General features: G+C 43.1%; 1 protein-coding gene across 1 annotated transcript in view; it reads right to left on the reverse strand.

The window, feature by feature from the left end:
- Positions 1-3,775: 3,775 nt before the first annotated feature.
- Positions 3,776-13,859, reverse strand: part of E2F3 (E2F transcription factor 3) — a 67,085-nt gene continuing 57,001 nt past the window's right edge. Inside the window, exons 5-8 of the mRNA XM_077769594.1 lie at positions 13,643-13,801; positions 10,581-10,695; positions 8,689-8,824; positions 3,776-7,426 (exon numbers count right to left, since the gene is read on the reverse strand). Of these exons, the coding sequence (XP_077625720.1) occupies positions 7,164-7,426; positions 8,689-8,824; positions 10,581-10,695; positions 13,643-13,801 (673 nt within the window). The 3' untranslated portion in view covers positions 3,776-7,163. The remainder of the gene's footprint in view (positions 7,427-8,688; positions 8,825-10,580; positions 10,696-13,642; positions 13,802-13,859) is intronic.

The raw sequence follows: 13,859 nt of genomic DNA on the forward strand, positions 1-13,859 counted from the left end.
CCCGGCCTGGGCTCTGCGCCATGAGCAGAGAGCTGGATGCGGGGGCTCGAACTCACAAACCATGAGATCATGACCTGAGCTAAAGTTGAACACTCAACAGCTTGAGCCCTCCAGGAACCCCTGTAACATTTTTAAACTCCAGACTCATCTGCAAAATAGGAATAACTCCCTCATGTATGGTTTAGGTGGTTATTATATGCCAGTCACTCTTCTAGGAACTGGGGGCACAGCAGAGAACAGCATGAAGTTCCTCTCCTCACTGAGCTTACATTCTAGAAGTAGAGAAATAACAGATACATACTTTAGCCAGTGATGTATCCTCTGAGAAAACATAGAGCACTCATAGAAAGCACTTAAAATAGTATCTGGCATTCCAGTAGCCAAAAGGTAGAAACAACCCAAATGTCCATTAACTGACGAATGGATAAACAAACTGTGGCATATCCACACAATGGAACATTACTCAAGCATAAAAGGAAAGTACTGACACAGGCTTGAGCATGGATGAACCTTGAGGACATTGTGCTAAGTGAGAAAAGGCAGACGCAAAAGGTCATTTATTGTAGGATTCCATTTATAGGAAATACCCAGAACAGGCCAATGCGTGTGGACAGAAAGCAGATGAGAGGTTGCCAGGGCTTGGGAGTAAGGCTATGGGGTTTGGTAACAGGAATGGGGTTTCCTTTTGGGATGTTGGAAAATGTTCCGGAACTCACTGCACAAGACTGTAAGTGTACGAATGTTGCCAATGTTAACACATTAAAAGAAATAGTACCTGGCAGAATAGGTATTCAATAAAACTTAGATTATTTATTATTCTTCATAGCAAAATGAACAAAATCTCCCAAATAGAAAATTACCTAGGTGATTATGCTAAGTGAAATTAGTCAAAGAAAGACAAATCATGACTTCACTCATATGTGGAATTTAAGATATAAAACAGAAGAACATAAGGGAAGGGAAGCACAAATAATATAAAAACAGGGAGGGGAACAAAATGTAAGAGCCTCTTAAACACAGAGAACACACTGAAGGTTGATGGAGGGGTTGTGGGTGGGGGGATGGGCAATATGGTAAGGGGCATTAAGGAGGACATTTGTTGGGATGGGCCCTGGGTGTTATATGTAGGGAATGAGTCACTGGATTGTATTCTTGAAATCATTATTGCACTATATTACTCCTGAAATCATTATTGCACTATATTACTCCTGAAATCATTACTGCAGTCATAATTTGCACACTTGTAACTTATAGCCTTTTCATGTGTAGGCATTAATAGCAGTAACTGCAGACTTCAAGCCGTATTACAAAGCTGTAATCAAGGCAGTATGGTACTGGCACAAAAACAGACACTCAGATCAATGGAACAGAATTGAGAACCCAGAAACGGACCCACAAACGTACAGCCAACTCATCTTTGACAAAGCAGGACAGAATATACAACGGAATAAAGAGAGTCTCTTCAGCAAGTGGTGCTGGGAAAACTGGACAGCGACATGCAGAAAAATGAACCTGGACCACTTTCTTACACCACACACAAAAATAAACTCAAAATGGATGAAAGACCTAAACATAAGACAGGACGCCATCAAAACCCTTGAGGAGAAAGCAGGCAAAAATCTCTTTGACCTTAGCCACAGCAACTTCTTCCTCAACATGTCTCCAGAGGCAAGGGAAACAAAAGCAAAATGAACTATTGGGACCTCATCAAAATAAAAAGCTCTGCACAGCAAAGGAAACAATCTGCAAAAATAAAAGGCAACCGACGGTATGGGAGAAGATATTTGCAAACAACATATCGGATTAATGGTTAGTATCCAAATCTATAAAGAACTTATCAAACTCAACCCCCCCAAAAATAATCCAGTGAAGAAATGGGCAAAAGACATGAATAGACACTTCTCCAAAGAAGACATCCAGATGGCCAACTGACACATGAAAAAATGCTCAATGTCACTCATTGTCAGGGAAATACAAGTCAAAAGCACAATGAGATGCCACCTCACACCCATCAGAATGGCTAATATTAACAACTCAGGCAACAACAGATATTGGTGAGGATGTGAAGAAAGAGGATCTCTTTTGCACTGCGGATGGGAATGCAAACTGGTGCAGCCACTCTGGAAGACAGTGTGGAGGTTCCTGAAAAAATTAAAAATATAACTACCGTATGACCCAGAAGTTGCACTACTAAGTATTTATCCAAGGGATACAGGTGTACTGTTTCAAAGGGACACATGTACCCCAATGTCTATAGCAGCACCATCGACAATAGCCAAAGTATGGAAAGGGCCCAAATATCCACCGGTGGATGGATGGATAAAGAAGATGTGGTATATATATAGAATACACACACACACGAGTATTACTCATCAGTCAAAATGAATGAAATCTTGCCATTTGCAACTACATGGATGGAACTAGAGGGTTCTATGCTAAGGGAAATTGGACAGTCAGAGAAAGACAAATATCATATGACTTCACTCATGTGGAATTTAAGATACAAAAGAGATGAACATAAGGGAAGGGGAGCAAAAATAATATAAAAACAGGGAGGGGGACAAAACATAAGAGACTCTTAAACATAGAGAACAAACAGAGGGTTACTGGAGGGGTTGAGGGAGGGGGGATGGGCTAAATGGGAGAGGGGTATTAAGGAATCTACTCCTGAAATCATTGTTGCACCATATGCTAACTGGGATGTAAATTAAAAATAAATAAATAATACAATAAATTAAGAATAAAATTTAAAGAATAAATTTAAAAACTTACCTAAATAAACAAAATTAGTAAATAAATTTTTAACCACTGGAATGCTATGCAGGCTTTGAGGAGAGTGAATGTGGTCTGTAAGTACAAACTTGGAAAAATGGCTGAATTTACAGTGAGGACACACAAAAAAGCTGCAGATGAGGGTATACTTTATGTTGCAATTCACACGCACGGGCACATGCATGTGTAACTGCTGGGAAACGATGTGAGGAATACACATCAGAAAATTGAGAATAGTGGTTTCCTCCGGGGTGAATAGCTGGGGGTGGGGGCAGCAATGGTTTTGTTCTTAACCTTTATACCCTTGTGTATTGATTGATTGGTTGTATGTTATGTATATATATACAATACACAGCAGTTTGGGAGTTTGGATGACAAGCTCAGCATTAAGAGTATGAGATGGGGTGCCTGGGTGGCTTCGTTGGTTAATTATCTGACTTTGGCTCAAGTCACGATCTCAGGGTTTGTAAGTTTGAGCCCCGTTTCGAGCTCTGTGCTGACAGCTCAGAGCCTGGACCCTGCTTCAGATTCTGTCTCCTTCTCTCTGCCCCTCAACCCCCTCCCTCAAAAATAAATATTAAAAAAACTGTTTTTAAAAAAGAGTATGAGATGGCCATCCAAAATTCCTAACCTGCTCCTAGGTGGCATTAAAAGGGATACAGAATCTTGGACAAGAGAGGTAATTACCCATCTTGAGAATTAAAATCTTTTGGCTTCAGACTCATTATGAGGAATAAAACTGGACTTGTCCCATAGCGTAGGAATCCTTCAATATCTGGATGTGGTTTTTGCAGGTGGCCAGAGAGACAGCATGTTCTAAGTGCTAAGCACAACACAGGTGCTTCACAAGGATGTCCCGTGTTCTCAAAGTCCCAAAGAAAGGTTAAGGCACGGGATGTTCTTCAGCTTCTGGGCAACCTTTCCCCTGGTTAAAGCGTGTCTTTAAAAATAAAGTTAATACAGGAAAATGAGATAGTATTAAGAAAAGCCATTTACAAGTCTGAACTCTTAAAAAAAATCATTTTATTGATCCTTTACCATACAAAATTTATTCAAATTACACCCATTTGAAGTGGTAAGATCACAGCTAGAGAGAACAGGTGTACCCTGTAACAAATCTATTTACAAAATCCATCATAAAAGCTTTTTTTTTTTACATTATATTACATATTTTCTTTTTTAAACTAGCATACAACACAAAGCTAAACCGATTAGTAGTTTGCCTACTCCCAATTGTGGGAGAAATACTTCCTTTTGACAAAATCACGTACCCTGTAGGAAAAGAAATTCCCACAATCTGACTTGCCACGGCCACCCGAGTCACTCTGCAAAGCCATCTTCCTTCAGACCTTCCTCTCACACACAGGCTGTCATGCACGCCTCGAGTTCTTTCTTTCTCCTGAAAGCTAAAGCTTTAAATACTGCAGTTTTATTTACAGATCTACACTTAAAACAACAAAAACGGAAACAAGAACCACGACGAAAAACGAAAACGCAATATGACACTCTTAAAAAATTACAAACCAGCTAGAAAATACTCTGGCAGTGTTTACAAATTAATTGCTATTTTTTTTTTGTACAAAATTGCTAGATAATGAAAATGTGAGGAGACTACATATCAACTTAAATAAAACGACCGCTATGCACAGATCTGTACATATGAACACACACCTAACACTGTTTGACAGCTCATGTGTTGCCCTTTATACACTTTATTTTGTAAGGCTCACGCAGTCATAATTTGCACACTTGTAACTTTCAGCCAGTTCATGTGTGAGCGTTAATAGCAGCAACTCAATGGTACCAGAAAACCTGCAGACTTAGTACTTACAGTAACACAAATACCGTAGTACTAACCCACTTGGTATGCCAGATACTATGTCAGAAAGAAAAGGACTAATGCAAATAGAACACAGCACGGACATCTAATTAAGCTACACCAGTTAAGCCCACTAACTGGGGGGGAAAAAAAAAGTCTTATGCATGAAGGAACTCTTTAAGACTTATTAGTATTCCTTTCTTTTTTTTTTCAAACAATAAATACGGCATTATTACATTACGCAAAGGCTTCGCGAGAAAGTCAACAGAACACACAGCAACCTAGCCAGGTGAGCTCAGTCTTTAGACTTTGGAAAAAAATCAGCTTTGTGCCGCTGGCAGAGAAAATTAGACAAAGCTGTAAGCAGAGGCAGCTAATCAGATGAGATAAATATGGGACATGGGGAAAAGCTTGGCATAAATGGTTTCCCATACAGGAAAACACCCCACAGTGCATTTCTAGTAGGCACTTGACACAAAGCTCCCCCTCCCTCCCCCACCCCAGTGCTTCGTCACGGACCACACCGCTATTTGTACCAAATCCAGTGTGTGTGAGAGAGGAGGCTGGGGACAGAGGCCGAAGAAGAAAAACGAGGAAAATCTGCACCTTTGTTTTCCTTCCCAAACACACACCCACGCACACCCACACACAGAGTTTAAAGTGCTGGTGTCATGTGATTTGACCCCACCACCACTTTGCATATTGTGGACATCTACCTGGAGTAAACTGGCTGGGGCTTTCGTGGTTTGTTTTGTTTTGTCTTGTTTCGTGTTTTTCCTAAGGGATGTTTTCGATTCAATTCGACACAGGAATCCACTGCTACCGTGTCAGGCACATAGCCTTTCAATTTAACTGTTTGTCTCATCTTGAGGTTTTTGTTTTTGTTTTTCCGTGACTCCCTCATACCTGCAGGTCTTCAGTGTCCAAGGAGTGGATGTGAGGTACCAGGCCACCTGCCGGGGGTGGGGGAGAAGGCTCTCTCCCGGGGCCCATGGGAAAGCCATTCTTGGACGTACCTGGGAGGAGGTGCCGCTGACAGGAAGCCTCCAGCAAGTGGGGGGGGGACCCCATCCCCGAAGAGTAAGGCGGGAGGCGCCCTGGCATTCTATCGCTTCTTTTCCCACATCCCGGCTTCCCTTGGTTCAACTTGACTCCTTCATAGAGGAAGGGGGCCCGGGCTCTGGCCAGGACTGCAGCCCCCCAGGCAGCGGGGGCGCCCTGCTCTTGCCAGCGTTAAGTGAATGCCCCGGGACAGAATGCCACTCACATGGCGGGGATGTCTTTGTCCCCGGAGGCCTCTCCATCTGACCCCATCCTGAGAAGTGGTCTCCCTGAGTGCAGTGTAAGAGAGCCCTTGCCCTTGCCCCAGCCTCGGGGCCCGGGGGCGGGGGGGAAGGGGGAAGGAAGCCCGAGGACGGAGGGACCCACACCTGTGGCTCCCTGGGACCTGCTCTGTCATCTGTCCTGGTTTTCCTCTCGCGTGGGCCACCCGTGTCCGCGAGCCCCGGGCCCCACTCGCTGCCAGGAAGGGAAGCGAGATGGAGCTGGAGTTGGTGCTTCTCGCCGAGGCCGTGACACCTGCGTCCCAGGCGTCTAGATGCTCTGATCAGTAGAGGTTCTCTACCTCTGCTTAAATCATTCCAATGAGCAAAAAACCGTTTCAAAGTAAACAATTAAATTGAAATGGCGATGAGTGCCACAGGAATGCTTCAATGGCGGCTAAAAAAAAAAAAAATTTTTTTTTTTTTTAAAAAGCCTAAAACAATCCACAAAGAACTCCTAAGTGAGCGTTGGCTACAAATCAACTTTAAACTGACAAATACGTTGGGGGCGGGGACTGGGAGTGGTTAACGGAGCCAGGAAAATCCACACCAGCTTCGGGCGGCAGAACGCGAGGGCTCTTCTGGATCCGCAACAGAGAGTGGAAACCAGGGTTCTTCATCCGAAAGGCTGTGCGGGTTCTCCCGACCTCCTGGCGGGACGCGCGGTCCATAGCTTACACTGAATTATGACAGTAATTTAAATATTCCTAAGAAGAGCTGAAGAAATCCATTTCATACTTTTTGCATGACTTCAAGTTCACAGTCCCTGCCATTCCATTCCATATTAGCAGACCCCCAAAGACATGCATTCTGCGGAGAAGGCACGGCTTGAAATGCTATTAAGGAAGATTGCTGTTTTCGAGTGGGCCAGGTGGCCAGACCCCATTCTACAGCCCATCCATCAGGCACAGCAAGCCAATCCGGGAAGGGAGTGGGGGAAGAAAAATGGGGTGAGAGACACCTGATTGCACATTTTCTCACTTGCTGACTCATCCAGGAGATTTGGGAGCCTGGGGCAACGCAGGGCTTTCCCAAGGGAGCCTGCAACTGTGCGTTTAGACAAACAAAAAAAAGAAATTATTTTTTTTCCTTAAATTCATGAAAACGTCAGCTTTGTTCTGAAGTCTGTAGTTTACTTCATGATACTATCTTGGAGGAAGAAGGTAGGAAGGGACAACACTGCATGACAGGTGCTCTGGTTCCATAATAAAAAAATATTGGTTTATAAGGGGAGTTCACACAATGCATAATCAGCTACACATAAAATCTTCCACCAGTGGGAGCTTTTCCAAATCGTAAGCATCGAAGAGATCGCTGATGCCTTCTTCCTCCCCAAGGCTTAGGAGATAGTCTTCTTGGAGCAGCGGGGGCAGTAAGTTCACAAATGGTCCTTCTAGGTTGGAAGGAATTTGGTCCTCAGTCTGCTGTAAGAGGTTGGCTGGGGAGGCCAAAGGAGAAAGGTTTGCCATAGAAATGGAACAATCGCTATGTCCTGAGTTGGTTGAAGCCAAGTCTAAAAGGGGGGAAAATTGGGGGAAACAAAAAGAAGTTAGGAGCCAATCAAATGGACTTTTTGGAAGAATACGCATGTTGCTGTTAAAAGCACGCGCCCTTTGCTGCGATGATCAGAAGCCCAGACCGCCACGTGCTGTTTGCTGCAACTGGCCGCCGGGCTCTGATCTGGTCTGACTCATTACTCTCTTGAAATGTCTGCAGTTAGCAAACAAGTATACAAATCGCTTCAAAGATCAGAGGCTAACAAGTTCCAACACTTCTTTCTGCTATCAGTTAGTCACTATTTATTTACTTATTGAGAGGGACAGATCTTGAGTGCGTGAGAGGAGAGAGAATCTTAAGCAGGCTCCACACTCAGCACAGCACGAAGCCCGATGTAGGGCTTGATGCCGCGACCCTGGGACCATGATCTGAACCAAAATCAAGAGTCATTGGATGCTCAACCAACTGAGCCACCCAGGCACCCCCAGTAAGTCACTATTTAAAGGAAAAACAAATCATAACATCTGTAGTGAAATGCTGGCTTCTGAGCAGGGCTCACCGACTTTAACTTTGCCTTTTTTGAACTAACTTTTTAAAGATATCTCTAAAAACGCACATAATAAGGCATATCCACTTTGGATTTGTTCTGAAAAAAAAATGGCCTTTCATTTTACCATCTGAGGTGCTGTGTGTGTTGTTTTTTTTTTGCTCAATAGATCAGACCCTATTCACTTCAATCACCCCTATTCTTGCCGCTATATTGGGAGACAGTATGGGGGAACATTAAATACACACACCCCCGTCTGCAACTGAAAGAGAGGGGAGACATTAGATTTTCCCCTGGGGGCTATTCCTCCCATATCTTGTCCCCATCACACTGGGGGCAGGGAGGGCGGGTGGAAATTAAGTTACAGCTTCTTCTGACAAAAGGCTTTTCTCTCTCCAAACTTGTTGCCTTTCAGTGTAGCGATGATTCACCCGGCCAGCTCACAACAGCTTCACTCCGCACTTGAGCTGGTTTTCCAAAACACTGTAAGCAAACAGTTTTGGCTGATCGCGAAGCCTGAGGGACTCCATCCGCCGGTGGAGGAGTCCTTTGCTCAAGATAATGATTTTATTCTGTAACTAGTCAGAACGTCTTTTTTAAAAAAAGTTACCTTAATAACGTTTAATAGCAGAAGTTTTTATTTCGTGCCTAGACATGTGGTTCTGACAAAGGATCCTGCTAGTCACCTTCCTTTTGAACACAATTTCCAAATGAATAAGTGGAATTTTTACCTTTGGAAGGGGGTTTCGGGATATTCCCATTGTGGTCTTGGTTGTTTGTTTTCATTGGACTGTGTGTTTCTGTCTCTTCTGGACACAAATACACCTCAATGGGCCCTTGGGTACTTGCCAAATGTATTTGTAGGCTCTACAAACAGAAGAAGCAAGAAAAGTTCAAATTCAGAAATGAAAGCTACAGTGATTTTCATCTAAAAATGGAAAGTAAGGGTAATTTTCATTCTTTACTTTGCTTCTTCACTGGTGGCCCATCCTGATCAAGAGCAGGGGCCAGCAAACTGCAGCCCGAGGGCCAAATCCAGTCCATCCACTGGCTTTGTAAATAAAGTTTTATTGGCAAAGAATCATGCCCATTCCCACGGTTTATGGATTGCCTCTAGCTGCCTTTTTTTTTTTTTTTTTTTTTTTTTTCCCTCATGCTATAATAATGGCAGAGGTGTGCAGTTGAGTTGTCCCAACGAGACTTACGGCTCACAAGGTCAGGAATATTTACTGCCTGGTCCTTTACTTTTTTTTTTTTAAACGTTTATTCATTTTTGAGAGACAGAAACAGAGTGTGAGTGGGGGAGGGGCAGAGAGAGATGGAGACAAAGAATCGGAAGCAGGCTCCAGACTCTGAGCTGTCAGTACGGAGCCCGACGCGGGGCTCGAACTCACAAATCATGAGATCATGACCTGAGCTTAAGTTGGACGCTTAACTGACTGAGCCACCCAGGCGCCCCATTGTCTGGTCCTTTAAAGAAAAAGTTTGCTGACCCCTGCCCCAGAGGAGGTGAACTGTGTTCTTTAAATATATTCCTTCTTTGCAAACTATTAAAAGGTCTTTCAAGTGTTCTACAGACAGTATTTCCAGGCTGTCATTCCTATCTGGCAGGGCTTTTTCATGTGAACTTTAACAACCACTGGACGAATGGCATTCTTAAGTGCTAGGAGCAGAGCTTAATAAGAGAATGTGGCACACTAACATCTAAAACTCTTCTTCATCTGGGTCACAGAGCTATTATTATCATTTAAGGTGAGAACTCTACCCTACATGGGAGTTTGCAAATCTCATTCTCTTATTTTCTATGCATTTCCTTTTTGCTATGTTTCTTTATTGTATAGTTACAGTCCAGGCCTATATTAGTGAAGATTATCTGAAAGCAATCACAAAAATACGCTCCCTACTTTCTTATAATACTCTATCAATTCAGCCACAGCCTTGTGTGATTTCTTAAAAGTAAACATGTTATAAAAGATAAATTCTGAAAATGTGCTAAGGTATGTTGGGGGGTTACTTTTTTTTTTTTAATTAGGGAGATACTTCTTTTTTTTTTTAATTTTTTATTTATTTCTGAGAGACAGGGAGAGAGGTAGCATGAGCAGGGGAGGGTCAGAGAGAGAGGGAGATACAGAATCCGAAACAGGCTCCAGGCTCTGAGCTGGGCTGGCTGTCAGCAAAGAGCCCGACGCGGGGCTCGAACCCACGAACTGTGAGATCATGACCTGAGCCGAAGTCGGACGCTTAACCAACTGAGCCACCCAGGCGCCCCTGGAGATACTTTAAAACATTTATACCTCTATTCCTGGCAGGTCCAGGGCAATCAACATAAAATTCCCCAATGGTTCAAATCAATCAGAACCACCAAATAATAGAGAAAGAAAAAGTACAAGAGGGACAGGGCGCCAAACATTGAGTTCAATGCTGCTATGTTAAATTTGACTTCTGGGGCACTCAAAGCAAATGAACTGTTGAAATGTTTTTTAAAGTTTGGGTTAAGTAAAACAGATGGGAAGAAGTATCAAGTTTTTTGGAAGATACACCCTTTGTCCATGACTCAATGATTCCTTAACTTCAGGCATTTCAGAAAGATCTCTGCAGATGAACAAAGACGTTATCTCCTTACCTCTATTGGGTCAGGCACTTCAAGTCTTGTTTCTGGAGGGGCTTTGACAACTATAACAGTTTGGTCTTTAAGGCCACTAATTTTTCGAATATCTTGATATGTAACGTAAGCTAACGTAGGGAGCGTTAAGGAAATCTTCCAGTGAATTGCCTCAGATGTGCCCACTTAGAAGATAAAAGAACAGATGCATGGAAAAATTCTTTAACGTATTTTATGACGTAAGAATATATCGGTGTCTCCGTCTAGATCTTTAAATATATGGGATTCACATGAATCTTTTTTTCTGGTTGATATTCTAAACAACAAGACAAAAGCACAGCTTTTCCCTGCCCATTTCTAAAAAGCCCATGGCTACTTAAAATATCAAACACAGAAACGGAATAGTTAAACTATCCAAAGAAAACCAAAACCCAATTTGTTCAAGGATTTTCTAGCCATGTTCTTCTGGAGCATGGACATTCCATAAACTTCAGAAGTGTTGTCAACTCAAATTGAATGATGGCAGATCCCAATTTACAGGGGAAAAAAAAAGTTCTATTACCCATATATTTTTGGCAACTCCAGTAACTTCTATCTGCTGCTTAACTATTAGCAAACGTCAGCAGCCACTCAAATGAATGGTGAGTAGCAAACAGATCTTTTGGCAGAATTCAGAAGACTGCTCAGGCAGATGGCTTGTTTTCTTAAGGGCACCCGGGCTGGTGGTGATTCTATACTGCCCATTGATAAGAGTGTCATTATTTCTCTGCTACAAAAATCATCCTCTGTATGGTATTATTAACTGTAAATATATCAGCATTCACAAGGAGGAAAGCAGCTTCCCAAGGCTCTGCAACTGAACAGATTTGAGACTCACCCATAGGAAGAGAGAGCAAACAGTATTTCAGTACCCTTGCTAATGACTTCTGCGCACTGAACAATTCTTTGGAGTGCCCGGCAGCCAAACCTGAGAGGATATCACGAAAAAATATGGTACCGACTGCATGATGAAAGTGTTCACGTGAGATTGCGTAGAGAGACACGTTCTTATTCGGCAGTAAAAGAACTCACACAGCTCTCTTCTATAAGGCACAAGGAGTAACATAATTAATGTACAAGGTCTTCTAGCCTGTAGCATTTTTTATGTGAGCCCACAAAAAATGCCTACGATAAAGCAGCAAATCACAACTCAATGAAGGCCTTTCTGCAGGTAATGTAATACAGCAAATAGAGTAAATGATCTGACATGTTTAACACGGAAATAGGGTTTGGGGAGCCACGAGGCAATGTCTCTTAGAACAGTGGACTTTTATTAGACATTGAAGGAAGCTAGGAACGTGCTGTGCAGAAAAAAGCACATTCACTTCATATCTGTATATACTTTTAGGGGCATCTTTACAGACTATCTATCTGAAGTCTCAACAGTTGAGACAACAGCTAATTCAGTGCTGAGCTCGATGGGACAGGCTCACGTGGGAGTCCGGGTCTTAGGTCTCCATTTATTTCACCAAGGAAGCAAACTGACGGTTATGAATTTTTACCGAGAACCCTGGGGGGAAATGACAGCCAGGTACCCACCCCCCGGCCCCCTGTGAAAAAAGCTATGTGACAAGAACTTATTAAAATAAAAACTCATCTACAATTACTCAACATGCTGCAGGAAGGAAAATTTCAACACATTTGTGAACAAGCTGTACCACATTCGGAACTGAGTGGTGAATTGAAATAAATTGTGCAAACACATTTTCTAATCTTACAAACTTAAAAGGACTTCCACTGTGGCTCCCTCCTGAATTTGCTTTTTTAGGTTAGCAGCTCCCCACAAGGAAGCTTTCAGGTTCTGGAACAAAGGCCCCAGAGAAAGCCAATGTAGGGGACCGTGCTGTAAGCTACACATCGCAGAGAGCGACCAATCACGGACAACCGCCTCGTCTCTTCCTCCACGGGGCTCCCAACTGAACCTTGAAGGAAGGAGCCCCACTTGTTTCTTTCCTGGGAAACCCACTCTGGCCACCACTGGGGATTCAAATCATCACACCTCTTCTCCATGTCACTAATCAGCAGCTGACAAGATGAATCCTTTGGTCAACAGAGAGCGAGCAATCGCAGTTTCAAAACATGGCCTGAATCGGAAAATATATGTCCCCACAGCCTCCAAGGGAAAGCCTGTCAGACATAAAGCGTCATGTGGAATGATCAGAAGTGGGGAACGCAAATTAGAGAGGAGGTGTCTTAAAACATGGGCTTTGTCTTCTTCTAGAAACTGAGAATATTGCAAAATCTTGTCAGCATGATGAAGTAAGCCATACATCCTTCTTGTTGGAAGGACAATGATGAGCAGTTTTCCCATGATGGCCAACAGATTGTCAGCCAGTTGACAAGAACTGGCTTTAAAATTTTTTTATTTCCAGAGACTAATGGCTGTAGATGAATGGATGAACTGAGATGTCTCAAGCCTGGGGGGTGGAAGGGGTTCTGAAATCAGCTCTTGATGCTGTGAACCAGCATTAACGCACGGGAGAAGTTACAGTGTGTTTTTTCTCTACTCTTTTTATTCCTTCAGCTATAGCCCAGACAGATTCAGCAAATTCCAATTGCTCCAATATCTGACAAAAAGAAAATAGAATGTGAGAACCCCAACAGTGACAGCTAACGCCCACCAAAAATCTGGGGAGCCAAAGAGGAATCTGCTGGATGTTGTCATTAATATTAACACCGACACCTTACGTGTCTTATAATAGGGCTGCCTTACACTAGGAGTGTGTCCATATGTCCCAACCACATGAATAACATGATTAAAAACAAAACAAAGAAAAAAAACAACAAAAAACACCCCACAGTTACCACCTGGCTATCAAAATAGATAGGAGAAGATACCATCCAGTGACTATCCTTCCATAAATACTGAGCTCTAAAACAAAGGTACGTGGATTTACACACACACATGCACACACACACGCACACACACACGGACTTGGGTGAAACCAGAGTAAAAGTCTACCTGTGCGTAAGAGTCAGCCTGACAACTCTGGATGTAATCTAGAAGGCACTAACCCCCAAGGAACAGCTGACACAAAGGATATCTTTGATTCTCTGAATCCTCGGTTAGCAGTTTGAGGTCCAGGGTGCAGGTTTGGATCAGCTCATCTAATTTCTTCTCTTCCTGGCTGAGCTCGGTCACTTCCTTCGACAGGCCTTGACACTGGGCCAGCGTGCCCCCGTCCTCAGACAGACTGCAGCCCCTAGAAACCCAAACACAGACTCATCGTGGCTACTTGGGAGACCGGAACGGAGGTAGGG

The sequence above is a fragment of the Crocuta crocuta genome, unplaced genomic scaffold (assembly GCF_008692635.1).
Source record: "Crocuta crocuta isolate KB4526 unplaced genomic scaffold, BGI_CrCroc_1.0 scaffold145, whole genome shotgun sequence".
In the NCBI taxonomy this organism is placed as follows: Eukaryota; Metazoa; Chordata; class Mammalia; order Carnivora; family Hyaenidae; genus Crocuta; species Crocuta crocuta.